The sequence below is a fragment of the Tenrec ecaudatus genome, chromosome 4 (genome assembly GCF_050624435.1).
Source record: "Tenrec ecaudatus isolate mTenEca1 chromosome 4, mTenEca1.hap1, whole genome shotgun sequence".
In the NCBI taxonomy this organism is placed as follows: Eukaryota; Metazoa; Chordata; class Mammalia; order Afrosoricida; family Tenrecidae; genus Tenrec; species Tenrec ecaudatus.
The window spans coordinates 196,760,572-196,784,373 of NC_134533.1; the positions used below are offsets into that span (position 1 = coordinate 196,760,572).

At 42.4% G+C, this 23,802-nt stretch overlaps 2 protein-coding genes across 4 annotated transcripts in view; both read left to right on the forward strand.

Moving 5' to 3' along the window:
* Nucleotides 1-23,802, forward strand: part of COL6A6 (collagen type VI alpha 6 chain) — a 161,617-nt gene that overhangs the window by 77,599 nt on the left and 60,216 nt on the right. For all 3 annotated transcript variants that reach the window (XM_075547205.1, XM_075547207.1, XM_075547206.1), the window contains exons 19-22: nucleotides 2,845-2,910; nucleotides 5,302-5,355; nucleotides 18,740-18,775; nucleotides 21,988-22,050. In XM_075547205.1, the coding sequence (XP_075403320.1) occupies nucleotides 2,845-2,910; nucleotides 5,302-5,355; nucleotides 18,740-18,775; nucleotides 21,988-22,050 (219 nt within the window). The remainder of the gene's footprint in view (nucleotides 1-2,844; nucleotides 2,911-5,301; nucleotides 5,356-18,739; nucleotides 18,776-21,987; nucleotides 22,051-23,802) is intronic.
* LOC142445404 (creatine kinase B-type) lies at nucleotides 19,774-21,195 on the forward strand. The gene has a single exon (XM_075547204.1). It carries the CDS (start codon nucleotides 19,842-19,844, stop codon nucleotides 20,985-20,987), a length of 1,146 nt encoding a protein of 381 aa, XP_075403319.1. The 5' UTR covers nucleotides 19,774-19,841; the 3' UTR covers nucleotides 20,988-21,195.

A 23,802-nucleotide genomic window follows, 5' to 3' on the forward strand; every position in this document is an offset into this window, starting at 1 on the left:
ACCATTCCCCTCCTTGGGGGTTGGATTTTATTATTTATAATCCTTGGATTATAAATATTAAAAGAATATTAAAAAGGAAAATTTGAGTCCCTGCAGGATACCAAAACTGCCATATTGAAGAGGCGTAAGTGAAGAGCTCAACATTTTCTGGGAAGGCCTGGAGAGATTGAAACATTACATTCCAAAGAGCATAGATATAGTCTAGATGCAGTCAACATCAATAAACAATAGCTCACTTATGATGTTTGTTTGTTTTATAAGGCTACTCTGATTTTGTAGCAATGGTTTTTGACTCGTCCTTATGTACTTAGGAGTAGAATTTCTGAACGTGCTGTTTATGCATGAATATTCAGCTTGACTAGTCAAAGAGCATTTCAAACACTTTGTTTGAATGTACATTCCCCCAGTCATGTATGAAAGAAATGTGTTACACACCCATCAGAATGATTAAAGCTTTTTCAGAACGTATAGTAAGTACCAAGTGCTGATGAGGATATGGAACAACCGGGAATCTCAGACCTTGGCCGTGAACGACTTCTCCTCCAGGATACAGCATGTCAATCAGAGAAACAATTCAATGCAATATGAGATGTTAAGTGTACAGGTTAATTCAATAGTAAAGATAACTTTATTTAAAAGCAGAGAAATTGACAGTTAAGGATGACATTGTTTACTTAAGGGCAATCTCCTAATAATAGTCTGATGATCTGAGAGCTTCAAGCAACATCAAAACTACCTAATTATAAACAGGAAACAAGCCAAGAACAAGGATCATGAGGAAATCAGAGATCAAGTGGAAGACATTTTCACCATCAGCATATGGTGACCATTTGGGGGTTGTTTAAGGTTATGTCTTGTGGAGTCTGACCATGTGACTGCCGTTCACTCTGATCATGTGTTTGTGGTCATTCACTCTGATCTGAAGAGAAGTAAATCTCATATAACGTTGAGGGGAAATTGAGCCAGGGAGTTTGTTTGATTTATAGAAGGTGGTAAGAGGCACCAGTCTAAACGAGTTTAGCATTTAGTGTTAGAAGCCCATCTGTCCTCATAAATTTGCACTCAATTACGCTCATTTGTCCAGTTGCACAGAAATCAAAGAACAATCCCAGCAGTTAAAATTCAGACCAACCAAACAACTTGTTCCCATGCAAATCGGGTTGTTCTCTTCTGTAAAATGTGCTGATAAATGATTCTTTTTGCGGTCACTTCCTTGATGAAATAGTTCAATGTTGAACTGCAATTATGGGATCATACAGTCAGTGGAATAATATTCTGGACTTGATACTACCTTCCTTTTCCTGGCCCACCTTTCTTTGTAAATTAAGTCTACCTGCTTGAAGAATTTAATAGACAAATCTTTACATTTAAGGGGGAAAGGGTATATAAGAAAATCTTTGGTTTTTTGTATGTTAGGAAAAGAAATACATTTTCACATAAATTCCATTAATATTGGTCATATTAAGTAAACTCTAGGTCCATTTTTAAGCTCCTGTAAGTCCTTTGAGGGCAGAAACTATTTGTTTAAATAGCTCACCAAGTATCTGGAGCAATGTTATGCCCCTGTTGGTGATCTCAAATTGCTTATTGATTGATAAAGTTAGTCTGGGCAGCTATCAGCCAGAAAGCCAGGCAGACAGCACTCGGTGGGTGTGGAAAATGCTGTCTCTCTCAGTTTATTGGAGCATGGACCAAACTGACTGGATCAATTGTTTGCCTTGCCCCTGTGGAGACAAAGCTCTATGTATGGCCCTGACTGTCTGAGTTAGAAGGCCCTCCGTTTGGTCGGCTAAAGATCGTATATCCCATGACATGTGCTTGTTTTCAATAAGTTCCTGATAGAATATTTGAATCACTATTCACGGGGATGGAGGAGATCCAGACTTTGGGATTTTGTGAAGACGGAGGGAGAGAAAGTAGAGATAAGTACATAGGGATGGCTAGCCGGAATGAAATGAGGGACTGGAGGTGAGGGAGAGCCTCAGGATGACTCCCGTACTTCCATGATGGTTACAGACTTTTTCCTTCTCCCAAGGGTAGGTGAGAGTAAAGCCTACCAACCCTCAACGGTACACTTGCCTGGGTCCCAAAGACAGAGAGGGGAAGCAGAGAGAAGCAGAGGCAATGGCAAGAGGGGCCCCTCTGGGCCTAGAGTAAGAATCACCATAAACACAAGTCATTGGCACCTTTGCTTCCCTTGGCTGTGCCTGCTACCGGGTGTTAGCTTGCTCTTCACGCACTCACTTTAGACCTCCAGTTTACTCCTGGTGATGCAAAGGGCAGGAGGAAAAGAAAGCACAGCCAAGCCATTTGTGATTTCAACCTAAGAAGGGAGGCCGGTGAAGAACAGACGTGTTTGGATCACGGTGCTGGCAAAGAATAGGGCAGCGGCCCAGGGCTGCCCGGAGAACATGTCTTGGAGGCAGTTCAGGCGGATGCTTCTTGGAAGCGGGGATGGTGAGATTTCATCTCACATAGTTTGGGTATGGTCTCAGAAAAGACTAGTCCCGGGAGAAGGACGTCATGCTTAGTAACGTAGAGAATCGGCGAGAAAGAGGAAGCCCACACAACAAGGCATATGGGCACAGTGGCTGCAACAATGCCCTCAAACACAGCCACCATTGTGAGGGGGCCGCAGGATCGAATGGTATTTCATCCTGTGCTACTTAGGGCCACGATGAGTCGGAACCAATTCGACAGGCACCAGCTAGCGAAAACACTGCTGTCAAATACCAGGTTGGGAGTCTCATGCTAACTTCCTTAGGGATGATAAAACGTGTCTATCGCCGGTTTAAGGGCATTGTTCAAAATACATTAATATTTCTCTTTATTGTATATGTTTAGGGAGTTCCTGGACTTGATAACACCATACAAGGACCCAGAGGCTTGAAAGGAGAAAACGGAAGGCAGGTAATTAATGATGTGGACATGTAAACAGAGGCTTTTAAAATGATGGGACTCGTGTACTTCCAGGCTCAAAAAAATCCACTGCCCCTGAATCAAGTCCTACCCATAGTGATCACATAGGGCCACACAGAATGGCTGGCTCCTGTGAGTTTCCTAAACTATAAGTCTTTAAGGAAACGGAATTCTGGGGATTGTGAGTTGCAACCTTGCAGTTAGTAGGCCAACTCTACATTTGTGGTGACTTGACTCACCAAGCCATATTCTTGAGGTCTTCATTTATGAATGCAAATATGTACATCCTAACTTGAGGAGCTTTCTGATAGGCCTGTGCTACATCAAGAGTTCTGCCCTTCCCGTGAGCCTAAGCACATAACCGAAAAAGGCATTGGATGATTGGTAGCACGTGGTAGGAAGCGCTGATAGATCTGTGTGGCCCACATTGTATGGCCCACATGCTAGAGGCAAGTCCCTCAGGATTAATCCCATGACTCTTGCAAATCACAGCTGGTGTTGTCGGGTAGGCATCAACCACAAGGTTGATGGTGCAAACTTACCATGGGGTCTGAGAAGCAAGATGGGCTTGTCTGGTCCTGTAAAGGGTCACAGCCTCAGAGACCTTGTATGGGGCCACAATGAGTAGGAATCGCCTCAATGGCAGTGAATTTGGGTTTGGTTTCATTTTTTAACCAGTTTTCCAGAAATTATAAACATGGCTGTGTACCTGGAAAATGCGTGTCTATATCATCTAGATTAGGAAGTTTCTTCTAAGACGCCACGGAGGGAGGAACTCTGACTCAGTAGAAGGAACGATCCTTGGGGCAGACTTTTCAGCCCTACCCCGTGCTCTGTCCCCTCACCAGCTCTTTAGTCTTGAGTCCCTTCCTAGAAACCTTGATTTTCTCATTTGAAAAGTGGGATGAGTAGGCTACTTTCAAAGGTTATTGTGGGGATTCAGTGACCCAGTCTGTCATATCATAAACATTCAGTAGGTGTTACCTGCTGTTGTTACATCAGTGATATACCGTACATACTCGAATATAAGCCGACCCGAGTATAAGCCGAGGTACCTAATTATTACCTGGGAAACCAGAAAAACTGATTGACTCGAGTATAAGCCTAGGGTAGAAAATGCAGAAAATGCAGAAGCTGTTGGTGAGTTTCAATAATCAAAACAAATGAAAATAAAATTACTAAAAATTGAGACATCAGTGGGGTAATGTAGTTAAATATTTATTTTAAATAAAAAACATAAATAAAAGGACAACAAGTCATTTAACATTAGTAAACCAGCACAGTAAGTGGAAAATAGGTTCAACAAAAACAATAAGGTATCAACAATGATACCTTGAGTACTATTCCCTGAGCTTAATCAGCAACCAAGCTAAAATGTAAAGAGTTAAAATCCTTCAAAACTGGATTCCTCATCATCATCATCGGTATCCCAATGCAGAGCTTCAGCTGGTATGAGGTCATCACAGACGCTGTCCTCACTGAGATCGCCGTCATCACCATCACTGCTGTCATTTTCATACAAAGCACAGTCTTCACTGCCATCCATAGCATTATTAATACTACATTTCTAGAAGGCACGTCACACCATGTCTTCTGGAATGTCTTCCCATGCATCTCAAACCCACTTTGCTATTAGCTCTATGTCAGGCTTCATGAGATTTCCTCCTTTTGTTAGTCAGGCTTGACCAGATGACGTCCATTCATGCCACTGACCCGTGTATAAGCCAAACCCCAGTTTTTCAGCACATTTTTTGTGCTGAAAAACTCAGCTTATACATGAGTATATATGGTAAGTCTTATTGCATAGAAATTACTTCCTCCTTTTATATATTGGGAAGACTTGTGAGTATGATGAGATTTATTCCTAAGAGCAATCATCTATAAATTAGCCAAAGGGAACAAGAAATCCAAAGGTAGAAGAAATTCACGACAGTCACCATATCCCTATGTGTACCAAGCGTCAGTGACCACATAGCCTGTGTATCAACACGGTGGTGCACACAGTCTGCTCGAATCGCCTATGGCATGTAGCCCAAACTCAAGTCGGCCAGTGATTAGAACCCCACAGAGGGAAGGACTCGGATTCAGTAGAGAGAACCTTTCTCTGTTGGGGCCAGACTTTTAGATCCTGTCTCATGCTTTGCCCCTCACCAGTTCTGTCCTGGTCAGGCCATGCCATGGCATTTTGGTCCTGCCATTCTTCATTGTTCAAGGAGAGATGTCACTGCTGACTACTGGAAGTAATGCCGTGTTCCACAGGGAAAATAACTCTGTCTTTGATATATACCATCTATCCTCCATACACCACCACCAGCTGATATTCAAGAGGAATGTGTCCACACTGTGTCAATACTGTTACACATCTGCTGTTTCCTTTCACAGGGGAGAAGAGGATGGCCGGGCTTCCCGGGAATACCAGGCTCCAGAAGAAATACAGTAAGAGTCGTTGTAAATGAGGAGCTTGTTCCGCTAGCTTACTTTGTGATGAAAATGGTTGATCGTGAGGAGTAGGTGGGATGGTACCACTACTTTGGAAAAACTGACTTAAGAGAAAGTTCTCAGAAAAGGGCTGGCAAAGGTCTTGAGGAGACGGCCATGAAGTTAGGACAGGAAGGCTCTGAGTTCAGGGTAATTATCAAGAAGGAGAGAGGTAGGCAAAGAGGTCAAAACAGTAGCCAGCGAGAAAAGTGGTCCAAGACTGACAATGCACTCGGCCAACTGAGGTTGCCAGGGGAGTTAAGTCCAAAATCCATTTGTCTGTCAGTTCTCATGACTAGTTAGAAGAGTCAGCCCGGGTAGAGGCATAGCAGTGAATGAAATTGGATTGCTTGTTGATATAATCCTTTGGGATTGTTTTTTTGTTTGTTTGTTTGTTTAACTTGCGCTGTTGTTATTGTTGGAAGCATACTTTAGAAAGTGTAACTGTGTACTTAGAAAAATCACAGCAAGTATATGGAAGAAAATGCTATCCAATAATAATAACATTCCTGAAATGTACTTAAATGGCCATGTGAGGGTCTAAATTAGACTTGTCTATTCTCGTTTTGCGAAGAACTGGTGGTGCTGTGGAGTAAGCACTAGGCTGCTAACCCAGGGTCGGCATTTCAAAACCACCAGCTGCTCCGCAGGAGAAAGATGAGGCTGTCTCCTCATGTAAATAGTCAGGGCCTCCTAAACCCTATAGAGGGTCACTGTGAGTCAGAATGGCCTGGACGGCTGTGGATTTTCCTCACATTTCAAGATTTATTCATTTAGTTTATTAACCAGGCTTCACTGATTTCTTCTACCTCTCCCCTACCCACCTCCCAAAATATGTGTTTTTAAATGGAGTACAAATAAAACTGGGTTTTGCATGTTGCAGCTGCGACAAAGCATTGTATTTTCCAAGCAAGAAAAGAAAAAACTTCATAGTCAGCTATTTTCACCCCACCGGTTATAATACTTTGGGACACACTTCCTTGTAAGTTTCAAGGCATTGGGGGGGGGGGGAAAGGAAGAGTAGATTATGCTTAAAAGGCACATGATTTTCTTGTGGAAAAGCACTTAACTGGTTATATTTTAAGACCTCTGAATATAAAGAAATGCATTTGCTCCTCATTTATTCACCAAAAGGAAATATAAGTTCCAAAAACATATTTTCAACATAAGCAATGTCACCTTAGGAGACCCTGGCATGTAAGCCTGTGTCTTTGTTAACTTATTATTTTAGCAACTATGGTCTTTCTACAGGCTAATACAGAGTCTCTAAGTTTTATTAAAACTAAATGATTCCTAATCAATATGACTGACCCTGGCTTGAATTATAGATTCACAAGTAAAGTTTAGGAGCAAAACTAGGGTTTTCCGTCAAAATGGCAAAATAAGAACTTTTTTTTATATTAGTCTCCTTTTGCAAACTTTCCCAAAACGTTTATGAACTTTCAACTCTAGAAAGAATACCCAGCTCCTCAAGCCACAAAAGATGACAACGCCAACCAACGATAAATGTGCACTTTAAGCAGAGAGGGTGCACTGACGCATAGCTCCTCAGACCTCAGGTAGGAACCAGGTTGCATTACAGGTAACCGTCATCATCCTGAAAGAGCTGGTGAGCAAAACCCACGGTCGCCACTGACTATCAAATGAGCAAAGAGCATTTCCATAGAAACACAGTTGAGCAGAGAAAGGAGACATAATGAAAAACTGGGAACTATCCCATCCGTGTCATCTACAACTTGCAGCCTAGGCTAGGGAGGCTGGCATCAAGGAGGGCGGAAGTCCTAGTGACCATGACAACGTAGAGAGATTTGCTTACAACACAGAGAAACTTATGAAGGACCTTGGCGAGAGCTCCCGGCATCTCGTAAATATCAAAAGCCGAAGGGAGATAGAGCCCTAAGATAGAATAAATAGTTTGATGAGAAGGTATTTGAGATAATGTGCATGGAGCAAAGCTACTGATCCAATGCCAGCTACACCTCCTATGCCAAAATAAAAATACTTGTTATGACTCTTTATCCTCTGGCTCACACCCAATGATGATGGATGCATGGAAATAAGGTGTAGAACACTCTGTCTTGGAGAATGGCCATTTGCCATTCTGCTGAACATACAGGGGGCCATCTCAGAAGCAGAAATGGGGAGTCTCAGAACCGTCAAGAAGGGAGAGCCACCAGGAAGTGCCTGCAAGATCCCTGTGTGAAGTGGTGATGGTGGCAGCAGAGGAGCCAGAGGCAGGAGCAACTCAAGGATAAGACAGAACAAAACCACAGAACCAGTGAATCTGAGTACCTTCCGGCAGGAGACTGGTTTTCAGACTTTGTGCCTTTTCAGTTGTTATCAGTGCTCAATGAACTTTGCGAACTGGCCTGAGCAGGGCAGGGGCCAACTGACCGCATGACTGAAAGACTCCTGTCTGCTGGCCTGGCTAAGAAGAGAGGCACGGTGGACAAAAGAATTAGATCCTTCGTGTTTTCTGATCCTGATTTGTGGTAACCTGTTAGCTTCCTTACGAAACCCCCATAAACGGTGATTATTATCGTGAGTTCTCTGCGGCCATATCACCTATTACTGAACCCAGGAAAGAAGCAGAGTGCCGTGAGACGGATGGCTAGTGTCAGAATAAAGAAGGTTGAGGATGATGTCGTGCCTGCTCTCTGCTACATGGGAGTCATCCTTGAGCAGATGTGGAGTGGGATTCTTTTGTCTCTGTGTATATAGCCTGCAGAGGTCAGCTGTGTTCCTCACAGCGGTTCTTCTGCTCCTATACAATTAAATTGGTAGCACCATGCAAGAAGGTTAGTAACCAGAGAGAGGTAGCTCGGGACATACATAGAGAAACTGCCAGGAAAGAGGAGGAGACTATGTACCCGCAAAGTGTAGATAAATCTTCAATAGAAGAGGAACTGCTCCAAAAAAAAAAGTAGAATTCTTGGAAATATCTCTGTGAAGTCTCAATGAAATGAAGACACTATGACTGCTTTAAAAAGGAGTGTAACCCATAAGACAATAGAAAGTGCAGATAAGCAACCTGGGCGTATTGAAAAAGCAAAGGAAAATAAAATTAAATATGACACAGTAGAAGCAACAACCAGAAAGAGAAATGCAAATAAAACCAAAATCCTCGCTGCATCAGTAGGGAATATTACGGTAAATGGAAAAAAGACTGAGCTTGTCAAGGATTCTATCTTGTTTGAATCCACAATCAACGCTCATGGAAGCAGTCAAAGGACTCATTGCACTGGGTCAACCTGCTGCACAAGACTTTTGTAAAGGGCTGAAAAGCAAGGGTGTTACTTTGAGGACTATGTTGTGCCAGACACAAGCCATGGTATTTTCTTAATTTATTTAATTAAATGAATCATCGTATTGGGGGTTCCAACATATATTATAACAAAATATACACCCATTATCTCAAGTGGATATATGTACAATTATTGGCATTAACAATTTCTAGATATTATCTTTCTTCTTGAGCCCTTTGATATCAGCTCCTCATTTTTTCCTCCCTCGCCCACGATACTACCCCCATAAACCCTTAATATATTATATGTTGTTATTATTATTTATACATATCTTACACCACACATTCTATCCCTTCACCTACTATCCTCATATTCTTCCCCTGAGGGGGGTGATTCTATCATCATGGCCGCCAATTCCCCCTTTCCTCCCTTCCTCTCCCTTCTCTTCCCCTATCTGCCTGGAATCATTGCTTCCATTACTGTTTCTGAGAGGGTTTGTCTTTCCTGAATTCTGTATATTGAAAGCTCTTGTCTGCACCACTCTCTGAACACCAGTCTAGCAGGAATTGCAAGATTGGAGTGAAAGCATAATAGCGTGGGGAGGAAGGATTAAAGAATCGAAGGAGTATTGTGTATTTCGTGGGTGCTAACCTGCCCCCTGGATGCATTTCTCCCCCGTGCAGCCCCTCTGTGGGTCCGGTTATCCATGGAAGCGTTCTGAGTGCGTCTCTAGCTTGACCCCTCTCCATCACCTCAATGAGGTTGTTTATTTTTGGAAGTCTGCTGTCTGATTCCATCGACACCTCACGATCACACATGCCGGTGTGCTTCTTCCATGTGGGCTGTGTTGCTTCCTGCTAGATGGCCGTCTGTTTGGCTACAAGCTTTTAAGACCCCAGACACTATATATTTTAATAACCAGGCACCATCTGCTTTTGTCACCACATTTGTTTATGCACCCAGTTTGTCTTCAGCGATCCTGTCGGGGTGGTGGGCATTGCCCAATGCTACATTATTATAACAAAGTGGTCTTGTGTTGAGGGATACTTAAGTAGAGACCCAGAGTCCATCAATTGCCTCAATGTATAGCCATATAAGTATATGTACATAGGCCAATACCCCTATTGCTATGTATTAATATATTTACATATATACACCTCTATGTTTATACCTCTATAAATAGTTTTGTTTCCTGGTTCTTTCCTCTATTTCCTTTTACCTTCTTCCTGTCCCACTATCCTTTTCACCCCTCATTTGTCTCTCAGTAATTCCTCCAGCTAGATTATGGCTGCTCCACCACTACCAGGATTTCTACTCCCCACTTTCCATTATTTTAGATCTCTAGTAGTTCCCCTGTCCATGGCCTTGTTTGCTTGTAGCTCCTTTCCCCCAAGGTTCACCTCCAAGGACCTCCCCTGCCTGTCCCACAACAATCAGTCCTGTTGCTTTCTCCTCCAGCTTGCTACTCATGCCTATCTGATAGAGATAGAGAAAACCGAACCAATGAAGACTAAATGCCATCCAACCAACAATAACAAAGTGAGAAAGAAAGAAAAATAGATACATAGTTCCCTATCGCTGACTTTTTTCACTACTTCACCACTGGTCTGGCGGGACTCCGAGTCTAATGTCTATTTTCAGGAATCCTCCAGTGGCTTAGCTCCCATTGTTGGCCTGTTATGTTCCATTTTTGTTCCGCCCCCAGGTGGGGGTGGGGAGGGGGGAACCATGGTATTTTCAATCACCTCATATAGATGTGAAATTTGGAAACTGAATAAGGAAGACCAGAAAAGAGCCTTTGCATTTGAATTACAGTGTTGGCCATGAATATACAAAGTACCATGGACGGCCTAAAGGACAAGTGCAACTAGAATATTCCTTAGAAGCAAGGATAGCAAGACTCTCTCCCTTACTTCGCACGTGTTATCAGGGGAGATCAGCCCCTGGGAGAGGACATCATGCTTGGTAAAGTGGAAGGGAGCAAAAGAGAGGAAGACCCTGGTCAAGTTGGATTTGCACAGTGGCTGGAGCCAGGGGCACAAACATAACAACAATTATGAGGCTGGCACACGACTGGACAGTGTTTCATTCTGTTGCACATTGGATCATTATTAGTCAAAAACGTGCTAGTATATCAGGTATCAAAGACCCAGAACAAGAAATCATATCAGTGTGAATGAGGGGAGCGCAGAGTGGAGACCCAAAGCCCATCTATAGACAGTTGGACATCCCTTTACAGAAGGGTCACAAGGAAGAGACGAGCCAGTCAGGGTGCAGTATAGCACCAAGGAAATGTACAACTTTCCTCTAGTTCTTTAATGCTTCCTCCCTCCCACTATCACGACCTTACCTTACAAATCTGGCTAGACCAGAGCATGTGCACTGGTACAGATAAAAGCTAGAAACACAGGGAATCCAGGATAGATAAACCCCCTCAGGACCAATAATGAGAGTAGCAATACTAGGAGGGAAAGGGAAAGATGGGGGGAGAATGAGAGAATCAATCACAATGATTTATATATAACTCCCTCCCAGGAGGATGGACAACAGAAAAGTGGATGAAGGGAGACAGCGGTTGGTGAAAAACATGAAAAAAAAATTATAAATTAGCAAGGGTTCATGAGGAAGGGTGGATGGGGAAGAGGGAAAATGAGCTGATACCAGGGCTCAAGTGGAAAGAAAATGTTTTGAAAATGATGATGGCAACCTATGTTCAAATATGATTGACACAATGGATGGATGGATGAATTGTGATAAAAAGTTGTAGGAACCCCCAATAAAATGATTATTTTAAATTCTAGCAAGGACATGAGGAAACTGGAACCCTTATTTATTGCTGATAGGAATGAAAAATATTATAGCCACTGTAGGGAAAAAACCCAGTATGGCAATTCTCAACAACAATAAAAAATATACCAGTTCTACTCTTGGGTGTATCCCCAAAAGAATTGAAAGGAGAAACTCAGAGACTTATGTATCAATGCAGCACTGTTCAAAATAACCAAAAGGTAAAAGCAACCTAATGCCCATCAACAGATGAATAAACAAAGGATGATGTATACCTTCAATGACATACTATTCAGCCAGTAAGAGAAATTAAGTTTTTATACATGCTACAATATGGATGGTGTTTAAAAACATTATGAGTTTTTTAAATGAAATAAGTCAATCACTGGAAGATGCATATTGTATGCCCTCATTTACATATAATGAAAAGACAAAGATCCGGAGACTAAAGTTTATTCGTGGTTACCAGAGGCACAGGACAACTAGAGTTGTGTGACTATAAAAAGCTGAATTGGCAAAGTTATGTGATCAATCGGTTTATGGCAGTAGTCAGAAATAAATAAATAAAAGAGGAGTTGCTGAGACTGCTTATGAACAACTTTCAAACCCTTCAGGAATTTGGTCCCTAGTTCCTTGGGGGTGAGTCTAGGAGACCAGAGAAACAAAGACACAGAAACTCATATGTATATAAGAGAGAGTTTTATATAAGGAGTAAGTGTACATTCAGAAAGCATCCCAACCCAGTGCTGGCCAAACCCATAGGTCCAAAATTAGCCCATGTCTGACACCAAGCTGCAAAGTCCTCCTCAATCTCACAAAACACACTCAATGACACCGACTACAGGAGGAAAAGCCGAATCAGTGAGCATGTAAGCGTCTCAGCGTTGGCGGGGGTCTCCACACGGCCGCTCCAGCACCCAGGGTTGCATCAGGGTAGGTCCATGTGAATTCCCCTTAGGGATGTCTTGCAGGAAGTGATCCTTGCCAGCTGAAGCAGGGAAGGCAGCCGTACCCTGGTCTGACCATCAGAAAGCAAGAGCCCTGAGAACTCAAAAGGCAAGGCTCACCAAGCCATTTATCAATCCGTCCTTCTATTAATCTCACATGTGTTTATTGGCCAGGATGGCACAATAAGTCTTACCTATCTCACTTGGTTTGGAGGTTTAAAGTCAAGGTTTCATGGGACATCCCAGTTAATTGGCCTTAGCAACATGTTTAGCTCTTAGACTTTTCCTCCTAGTGTGTCATGTAGTGCCTGTAGTGCCTAGAGGTTTGAAAAGCTTGTAAGCGATTATCCAAGGTCCCTACTCACCTGGAGCAGAAGAGTAAGAAAAGGAGGAGCAAAAATGAAATGTGTGGCTAATGGCCTTCATGGACAACTACCTCACCCCCTTGCCTAGAGACCAGAATTGGATGGTGACCACCTCCTAGGAACGAACAATTGGATCAAAGATTCCATAGAATAATTTTGATCAAAAGGTTGAAAATGCAAAACTGTATACAAATCTTCATGGACTGCAGTCTCTCCTGAGCTACAGATGATAGATGAATGCCTGGAACTTTTGCCTTGAGATAATCTTTAAACCTTAAACATTAAATCAAAATTATCCCCTAGAGTCTTTCTTTAAAACTATGTGATAATTTTGCTTAAGTAGGAGAGAATATCTAAGAAGCCCTGGTAGCAAAATGGTTAAACATTAGGCTGTGATCTGCATGGTCGGCAGTTCTAAACCACCAGTAGCTCCTAGGGAGAGAGACTGGGCTTTCAAGTCCTATAAACAGTTATTTGTCTTGGAAACCCACCGAGGGTCACTATGATTCAGCATTGACTCAATGGCAATGAGTAAGAGTAAAAATATGTCTACCTTAAGCTTTGTGCTCTCTGAAGATTAATCTACACGGGATGAAACTGACAACAGCAACTTGAAAGATAAGGCTGGAAATTTAGGAGACTGTGAGCTATGTTAACAGGAGAGGAGCAACTCAAGAGGAAAGAAGGCTTGTACAACTCGGAGACTGCAATCAATGTCGCTGAACTGTACACAGCAAAGTTACAGAACTGGTGTATGTTCTGCTTTGTATATTCTCAACAACAACAACAAAATTGATGATATGTGTTTGTTTATTTGCTCATAGACTGAATATCGGTAACCTTCAAATATTCGGGGTGGTTCTCTCATTTATGAGTGCCCAAAGCGAACACTGCTAAGTGTCAGTGAACCTGTTCCACCTCATGACAACCTTATATACCACAGAAGGAAGCACTGTCCGGTATTGTGACATCTCACAAGTGTGACCATGCAGCTACTATGTCAATCCATCTCACTGAAGGTTTCCTTCTGTTTCACTGACCCTCTACTTTACCAAGCATGATGTCCTTCTCCAGGTACTAGTCTCTTCTGAGAATGACTTCTGAGATGACTTCTTACCATCTTAACTTGTAAGGAGCACCTGGCTATAGTTCTTCCAAGACCAGTTTATTCATTCTTCTGACCATCGATGGTGTATCCAGTATTCTTCGCAAAAACCATAATTCAAGTGTATCAATTATTTGGTCCTCCTTAGTCATTGTCCGGCTTTTGCATAGCTATAAGGTGGTTGAAAAGCCATGACTTGGGTCAGGTACACCTTACTCATCAAAGTCATCTCTCTGCTTTTCAACACTTTCCAGAAATTGTGGAGTCAACTTTTCCCAAAGCAGTATATTGCTTGAGTTCTTGGTTGCTGTTTCCATCATCATTGATTGTAGGTTCAAATAAAATGAAATCCTTGACAATCTGAAACTATTTTCCACTTATGCTGTTGCTTATGGGTCTGCTTTGCTTCTCTTAATTTGAGGTATAATCCATGCTGCGAACCATAGTTTTTGATCTTCATCAGTAAGTGCTCTAAGTCTTCTTCAATTTCAGCAAGCAAGGTTGTGTCATCCGATATCACACATTGTTAATCAGTCTTCCTCTAATCCTAATGACACATTTTTTCAGACAGTCCAGCTTCTTGTATTATTTGCCCAGCACTTAAATTGAATAAGTATAGTAAAAAGATACAACATTGATGTGCATCTTTCCTAATTTTAAATCACTTCATATCTCCCTTGTACGGTTAAAATGGCTGCCTCTTAGTCTACGAGAAGGTACACCCCCCAAAAAACAAAACAAAACAAAAAACAGGAAAAAGCTCGATGGGCAGAGCTTTCATAGTATAGATTGTTTTCTGCTAAGCGAGATCTAGTAACTCTCTCTGAGTTAGTGCACCCAGTGGTGTTACCTGGGAAGGTTCTCTCTGGTCACAGTAAATTTTTTTGTAAAAGCAGTTTCACTTGAACCTCATTTTTTGGGACGGCCAATTTAAGAGAGCAGCGTGTGGCTGTTCAATTTTGTTTCCTTCCCAGGAAAAATGACGCGCAGAAACTATTGTGATGTTGAACACAGCTTACAAGGACAGCACTATGGAAAAAAACTCAAGTGTACAAGTGATTTTCTTGTTTAAAAAAAGTGAAATGTTGATTGATGGGAAACCTCATTCTGGAAATCCATCAACTTCCTGAATAGACGAAAATGTTGACTCGTAGTGCATTTGTAGCTCATTCCACCAAGTCAGACTGTTAATCAAGCTTTCAATTTAGAGGTTCTGAAAAGATTGTGTGACAGTATGTGTCAAAAAGGCCTGATTTGTCAGATGGAGACTTTTGCCACCACGACAAAGCACCTGCTCACGCAGCCATCTCAGTGCACCAGTTTTGAGCAAAAAGCCAGCTTGCATCTCTTGCCCCATGCACCTAACTCACCTAACCTCACTCTGTGCTACTTCTTTTTGTCTCTGCGAGTGAAGAGGGACATGAAAGATCAGCAATTGATGACATAGAAGAAAAAACGAGGGAGGTGCTGTCGGCCAGCCAAACAGATGAGTTTGAAAAATGTTTCGAAGGATGGGATCACAGATTTGACAAATGTATTAAATGTAATGGAGAGTACTTTGAAGGTGATCAGATTATTCTGTAAAAAAAATTTTTTTAAATACATAGCTTTGAAAAAATCAGATTTGGGGGCGATTCCTCCTCGTCTATACAAGTTCCGCATGAGCACAAGTATGTGTTCTAGAATTCTCATTCTTCGTAATGTGATCCATAATTTATACTGCTCCCCACAGTCAAATGCTTTTGCATAGTTAATAAAACACAGTTAAATATCTTTCTGGTGTTCTATGCTTTCAGCCAAGGTCCATTCAACATCAGCAATGCAGTCCATCTCCTGATTCCATCTCCTCTTCTAAATCCAGATTGAATTTCAGGCAGTCACCTGCCAATGGATTGCTGCAGCTGTTTTTAATTATCCTTAGCAAACACGGACTTGCATATATTAATGATACAGCTAGATAATTTCCACATTAGCTTGGCTAACCTTTTTTTAAATGGGCACAAATATGGATTTTTTTAAATCCTTTCACCAGTTATCTGGCTTCCAGTTTTCTTCTACTTCTTCTTTTTCTTCCTCTTTTTTGGCTGTGTACATCGGGTGCTTTATTCTCCATGGAACAATACATGCTAAGACAGGTTGGCCTTGAACCGATGTCCCCAAATGTACAGAAATGAATAAAGTGGGTCACTGAGAAGAAGTGTGATTTGCCTGGATGTGGTAAGGGAGATGGGGGAAATGGGGATGGGCATTAAAACCAAGGATGTGTTCATTTAGTCATGAGCTGGTTCCAGCCTGGAATGTGGAGTGATGAGGCAGCTAGCCCTCGGTGCTACTTCCAGGCAGCCAGACGTATACCTGCCATCATCCTTTCCACCAGCTTTCCATGCTCTGGGTCCATGGGTATAGACCTGTGGTTTGCTCAGTGTTGTAGCTCCCTCCTCTTCTTCCTCTTCACTCTCCAATGGAGCGTTGGGCAAATCCGGGATATCAGCGACTACACCTTTTCCATCTCCCACAGGTGCCAGCTCTGTTTCCTTTTGTTCATCTCAGAGCCCCTAGTGCAGTGGTTCTCAATCTGTGGGTCGCAACCCCTTTGGGAGTCGAACGACCCTTTCACAGGGGTCTCCTGTTTCATAACAGTAGCAAAATTACAGTTATGAAGTAGCAACAAAATAATTTTACAGTTGAGGGTCACCACAACATGAGGAGCTGTATGAAAGGGTCACAGCATTACGAAGGTTGAGAACCACTGCCCTAGCAGTACCTACACTTTCAATTCCAGCCAAAGAGGATGTGCTGAGGCACCCCCAAATTTCTTGACATAGACAAATGAGCACATCTAGATTTCCCTCCATTTTTTGAACCATCTCAATTGATATTTCGTCAACTCCTGGAACCTTGTTTTCCACCAAAGTCTTGATCATATGCTCCTGCTTCCTCAAATGGTTGAATATCAACCAACTCTTTTTGGTGCTCTACGTGTTGGGTCTTCTATGTATGCATCAAATCTTTTTGGTACTCTATGAAGGAATGGTATTTGAGATAGTTAAGATTTATTATGCCTACCTAGCCAAGAAACACATGTGGGATTAATTGAAGGACGGAGAAATAAATGGCTCGGGAAGCCTCGCCTTTTGCGTTTTCAGGTCTCTTGCTTTCTGATGGTCAGACCAGGGTACAGCTGCCTTAGCCAGTTCCCTGCTTCAGCTGGCAAGGATCACTTCCTGCAAGACATCCCTAAGGAGAATCCACATGGACCTACCCTGATGCAACCCTGGGTGCTGGAGCAGCCGTGTGGAGACCCCTGCCAGTGCTGAGATGCTTACACGCTCACTGATTCGGCTTTTCCTCCTGTAGTCGGTGTCACTGAGTGTGTTTTGTGAGATTGAGGAGGACTTTGTAGATTGGTATGGGACATATGGGCTAATGTTGGATTTATGGGCTTGGGCAGCACTAGCACTGGTTAGGATGCTTTCTGAATGTACACTTTACCCTTTATATAGAACTTTCTCTTAAACATATGTGTTTCTGTGGATTTGTTTCCCTAGTTTATCCAGACTAACACAGTATTCCTTCCATCTTCTTTTTATGCTTCCTGCTTCAATATTTTGCCCATGGAGTCCTTCAAGCCTTGAATTTTCTTTGGTTCTTTTAGCTTGAAAAGTGTGAAGTGTGTTCTCTCTTCCCTTTTGGTTTTCTAACTCCAGATCTTTGCACATATCATTATAGTGCTTTGCATTATCTAGCAACCCTTTAAAATCTTCCACTCGGTTCTTTTATGTTGTCATTTCTTCAGTTCATTTTCATTGCTCTGCATTCAAGGGTAAATTATAACTGCTCTTTTTCTTTAAAAAGATAATTTTAAACTCATCACAATCCATCCATACATCCATTGTGTCAAACACATTTGTACATTTGTTGCCATCATCCTCAAAGCATCTGCTTTCTACTTGAGCCCTTTGTATTAGGTCCTCATTTTTCACCTCCCTCCCCTCTCCCCTCTCCCTCATGATCCCTTGATAATTTATAAATGACGGTTATTTTGTATAAATTCTCTTCTGATAGCCACTTGACCCTTTTCTTTATTATTTTGTTGTAATGAACTTGTGCCTTCTTCCTGACCATCCATGTGTCTAAGGAGTATTCTGGCTGTCCTTTATCCAAGTTACAAGTCCACTGTACAGGTCATATTCTTCACTCAAGCCATCATTCAAATGCAGTCACTTCCCAGTCTTCCTTATGTTCTGTCCAGCTTTCACCTGCATATTAGGCCATTGAAAATACCATCCATGGCTGAAGGTCACCTTTATCCTCACAGTCGCATCTTTGTTTTCTCACATGTCAAAGCGGTGCGGCACATTTGCCTGATGAAATGGCACTGTTTGAAAAGCTGAAGGGAGCTGTTTATTATTTGTTTTTTGGAGCTAAAATTAAAGCTTGATTATCTTTGGCCTCTGAATGTAATGTACAAAAAGATTCATACTGTCAATTGTTTCAGTTTTTCCTCTGACTTCCTGCCAACTGGCTACTGCACTCCTGATTTCTGGCTTTAGAGCTCAGGAAAAATAAGAAGAAAGAAAATTCAAATCAGTCAATTGTTCAGCTTGTGAATAGCTCTAGTGAAAGTTCAGTGGAGGCCAAATTATTGTCCACAATCTATTTTCATAAGTATCTGTAGGATTCAATTGTCAATTATTTCAATGACTTATTGCCCTAGGGTAGGAATTGAAAGTTGGAAACATTTTGCATTCACGGGGAAGAAAATAACAATACATTAAGTACTATGCTAAGGGGGATTTTTATATATCAGTGTCTTAAGGTATGTGTTATTAATTTAAATCAAAAATTTTTAATTCTCAGTTAATGATATTCTTCCCTTTTCTTCTATTTTAGGCAGCTCATGGCCAAAGGGGACACACAGGCCCACAGGTACAATAATTTTTTTCTGAACTCTAAATGATAAACATTCCATGTCTAATCAATGAACTAGAATAAAGGCTCTGTAAGAGCTTTTCCAAATCTAATTTTTTGGCCTTTTGATGATATTAATTATGAAATAAAATCTTAGAAAAGTTTGGACCTTTTCATCAAAGGTGATAAAAATCAATGACCAAAGACAGTACTTGGCTCAATTACTGTTCAATATTACCTTGTTTGGATTTCAAGTGCATGCTTTAGGAACTTAGTGGGTGACCTCTCTCTTAGATTTTTGTTCAGCTGACTTTGAAGCCTCTCTCACAATTTGCACACACACACACACACACACACAAATCTCCTTGAAATCAAGAAAAATACAACAAAACCCTAATGCAAATTCAGTATTCTAGATATTTTGTTCAAATGTTAATTATGCCAAAAACTATACGATATACCCTTACTATACAGTGGCTTATAATTATTACCTCATTATACATGCTTAGGAGCCCTGGTGGCATAGGGGTTACTCGATGGACTGTGATCCCCAAAGTCTGCAGTTCAACACCACCAGCTACTCCTCAGGAGAAAGACTGGGTTTTCTGTTCCCATAAACAGTTAAAGTCTTGGAAACTCACAAAGGCAGTTCTAGACTGTCCTATAAGGTCTCTATGAATAGACCTCAACTCAATGGCAGTGAGTTTGGTTTTGATTTTTTACATATGCTCAATTAACCTGCAATGACAGAGCAATTGTCACTTTGAATTTTACAAAGTGGGGGAAACACATCCTCATATTAAAAATGCTTTCAGGATAAATAATAAACCCATTCACCATTACATCCTGGAAAAACTCCTGAATTTTAAAGAAAAACATCTTAAACACTACCAGAGAGAAAAGATGGGTTTTTGTAAATGAACTGAACAATACGTTCGTTCCAGAAAACAACAGCATAGTAGTTTTGGGATACAAAGGAAAAATAAATGTTAACCTAGAATTTGAGGTTCGCCTGCGCCGCGCCCGGATTCCTCGCAGCTGAACCCGTGTTCCACCCGGCTGCCCGCCCGCCGCCGCCGCCGCCATGCCCTTCTCCAACAGCCACAACGCGCTGAAGCTGCGCTTCCCGGCCGAGGATGAGTTCCCCGACCTGAGCGGCCACAACAACCACATGGCCAAGGTGCTGACCCCCGAGCTGTACGCCGAGCTGCGCGCCAAATGCACGCCGAGCGGCTTCACGGTGGACGACGTCATCCAGACCGGCGTGGACAACCCCGGCCACCCTTACATCATGACCGTGGGCTGCGTGGCGGGCGACGAGGAGTCCTACGATGTCTTCAAGGAGCTTTTTGACCCCATTATCGAGGATCGTCACGGGGGCTACAAGCCCAGCGATGAGCACAAGACCGACCTAAACGCCGACCACCTCCAGGGTGGCGACGACCTGGACCCCAACTATGTGCTGAGCTCGCGGGTCCGCACCGGACGCAGCATCCGCGGCTTCTGCCTCCCCCCGCACTGCAGCCGCGGGGAGCGCCGCGCCATAGAGAAGCTGGCAGTGGAAGCCCTGTCCAGCCTGGATGGCGACCTGTCGGGCAGGTACTACGCGCTCAAGAGCATGACGGAGGCGGAGCAACAGCAGCTCATAGACGACCACTTCCTCTTTGACAAGCCTGTGTCGCCGCTGCTGCTGGCCTCTGGCATGGCCCGTGACTGGCCGGACGCCCGCGGCATCTGGCACAATGACAATAAGACCTTCCTGGTGTGGATCAATGAGGAGGACCACCTGCGGGTCATCTCCATGCAGAAGGGGGGGAACATGAAGGAGGTCTTCACCCGTTTCTGCACTGGCCTCACCCAGATCGAGACACTCTTCAAGTCAAAGAACTATGAGTTCATGTGGAACCCTCACCTTGGCTACGTGCTCACCTGCCCGTCCAACCTGGGCACAGGGCTGCGGGCGGGGGTGCACATCAAGCTACCCCACCTGGGCAAACATGAGAAGTTCTCCGAGGTGCTCAAGCGGCTGCGGCTGCAGAAGCGGGGCACAGGCGGTGTGGACACGGCTGCTGTGGGTGGGGTCTTCGACGTCTCCAATGCGGACCGGCTGGGCTTCTCGGAGGTGGAGCTGGTGCAGATGGTGGTGGACGGCGTGAAGCTGCTCATTGACATGGAACAGCGGCTGGAGCAGGGCCAGCCCATCGATGACCTGGTGCCCGCCCAGAAGTGAGCCTCCACCGCTGCCACTTCCTAACTTATTGGAGGGCTTGCGTCACCACCACCCCCACCCCACCCCACCCCCGCTGGCGGCCCAGCCCTTAGCCCTGCCCTAGACTCCTGCGTGGCCTGTCGTAGAGTTTATTTTTGGATTGCTAAAATGTCGCTGATGCTGAAATAAACTAGGGTTTTTGCCTGCCAAAAAAAAAAAAAAAAAAGAATTTGATACTTAGCTAAACTATCAGTAAGTGTGAAATAGGTATTTTTTCAGATAGACAAAGACAAAGAGAGTTTACTATACATATACATACTTCGAGACTAGACATCAACAAAGAGGCGAGCCAATGGAATACAATAAATGAATGAGATGAGAGAGGTGTTGAAGAATTTCCTCCCTCTGATTTATATGGAAAGTGAGGGACCATTATAACCAACTGCCTAGCAACTAAAATATAAACTTAAACTAGCTCACCTAATAGTTTAATGTTGTTAAGTAGTTGTTTAAGGTTCTTTGCACACCCCTACTCTTTTGGGAACTTTTATTGGTCACAGAATGCAATGGCAATGTGAAGAAAATGCTCTACTTTTTATCACTAGATATTTTGCCTATTAAGTAGAAATGTTGTATGATGCCTGGAATTTTTGAAGAAAGTGTAAATTAAATTTTAAGATTTTTTGAAGTCAGTACCTAATACTTTACACCTACTCCTTACTTATTGACATGGTTATGATATGGAAATCAGTGCTATGTGAAAATAGAAGATGACCCAAAAGCAGACTTTTTTAAATGGAAGAGAACTACATCCTTCCATCACTGCCAAGTTACATTATTGCATGACTACCAAGCCACTGAGAATCATGGCACGGCTCAGTAGACACATAACCTTAAACATCACAGGTTGCGTGCCAACTGAGCTACACCATGATTTCATCATTGCACTTATTTTTCCAAGTTCCATTATCCTTGAGATTGAAAAATAAAGAAATATATATATAATTCTTTCTCATGACAGGGAAACCAAGGAGTCCCAGGCCCAGATGGACATGAAGGCTCAATGGGACTTAAGGGGCCTCAGGTACATGTTAAAACTAATAAGAATGTGAGACCACAGAAAGATTTATGGTTTCCCACTTAGAAGCAGGGAGGCCTAAAACCTTGAAACTAGCCCTCAAAGCCATTGCAGAATTCCAACGGTTCCAAATTAATTCAGGGTAATAAAATTAAGAAAGTAGCTCTATCTTGGCTTGCATTACACTGGGTCTTCTTTATCTTTATTACCAGTGCAGAGGTAGAAGAATGAGCTCTTTGGCAGCCTGTCCTGTGCATTGGGCTTGGGCTGGTAAGGGTATTCCAAGGAGATCTTGAGCCAAGAGAAATATCAAGCCACAAATCTGAGAACTGTGGTCAATTTAGCACAGCAAGAGCTCAAGGACTATAGAGTTGGATGACCGTGTGTAGAAGAATGGCTCTATTCTCGGAAATAATTGTCCCCAATACAGCTGGACTCTTGAGTGGAGTGATGTATAGTATGGCACGCAGCCTGATTTTTCTAGTTCACTTCTCTGGGGAGACGCCTTGAGCACTTTTTCCTTTGCAAAGAGCAAGCCATGCTTGGCTCTTCACCCTGATCACATGAGGAGAAAGGAGGCAAGTGCCAGAGAGGGCAAAATATAGCCTAAAATAATAAAGGAAAAGAGAAAGGAGAGCCGAGCAGATGCTGACATGTGAGAAGGTCAGCCCACAAAGTGTCAGAACAATTTTTTTCCTCCTCAAATTTTTAACTTTGAGAACTTGAGAAATAATTGCATTTGGCATATGCATGGCAATCAGCGGTTCTGCTCTTTTTCAAAGTTGTAGTCCGCATAGTTTTACAAACATAAAAGTAACTATTCCACGTTGACAACTTGGTGCACAGAAGGTGGGCAAAATACCCTAACCTTCAGAAGAGAAACTTTGTCCGCATTTGCCAAGACTTCAGAGCAGTAAATTGTCTTTTCTTGGCCATCTAGCTCTTTCTGATTTCATGTTTTTGTTTTTGTTTTTCGTCTCTGCCATTACTTGCCAGCTAAAGAATGTTAGGTCTGGATTTACAGAGAAGGATTTAAGTGGGTTGGCTGACTTTATTTGAAGAGAAACAGCTAACACTACACCATTCCTTCTACCATGTGTGTCGACCCTTACTCTTTTGCATGGTATATTTTAAAGGGAGATGTAAAAACTAATCCCTGCATGAAGGTGGCTTAAATAGCACATGGAAGCCAGAGTTAATAAGCAATATATAATACTCAAGAAGTACCCAGATAAATATCCAGACTGTATCTCACCATAAACCATATTTTGTTCACGGTCAGTTTTCAGTTATCAAATAGAAACGCCACTTCAATATCCAGATTTCAGATCTACGTAATTCAGGATTGTTTTGTTTTTAATATCAGGAATGTGCATTTAGGATTTTTTAAGCCTGTAATCTTTATTTATTCATTTTGTAAAACTCATACTTTTGCTCAAGCACTACATTTTTATTCTCTTGCAAGTGTTACTTCAGTAACTATTAAATTTAATTATATAATGTAAAGATAAAAAGTGCCAAGCAACTAAAGAGTGACAATCATCTCAGCTTTGGGTTGCATCCAAGTTCCTGGAGATATTATGAATGAATTATACAATTCCTGAAAATGCTCAAAGAGCTAAAAATACTGTCAAAACAATTGCTGCAAGTCCACCAAAGTGGAAAGGGTTTTTTCAAAGATGAACATAATATGTTCAGAGAATACTCTGTTTATAATCTATCAAACACAATGACCATTGTCTAATTGGCTGTGGGAAA

Coding starts and splice junctions, on each gene's coding strand:
- LOC142445404 (XM_075547204.1), top strand. CDS start 19,842: ATGCCCTTCTCCAACAGCCACAACGCGCTGAAGCTGCGCTTCCCGGCC.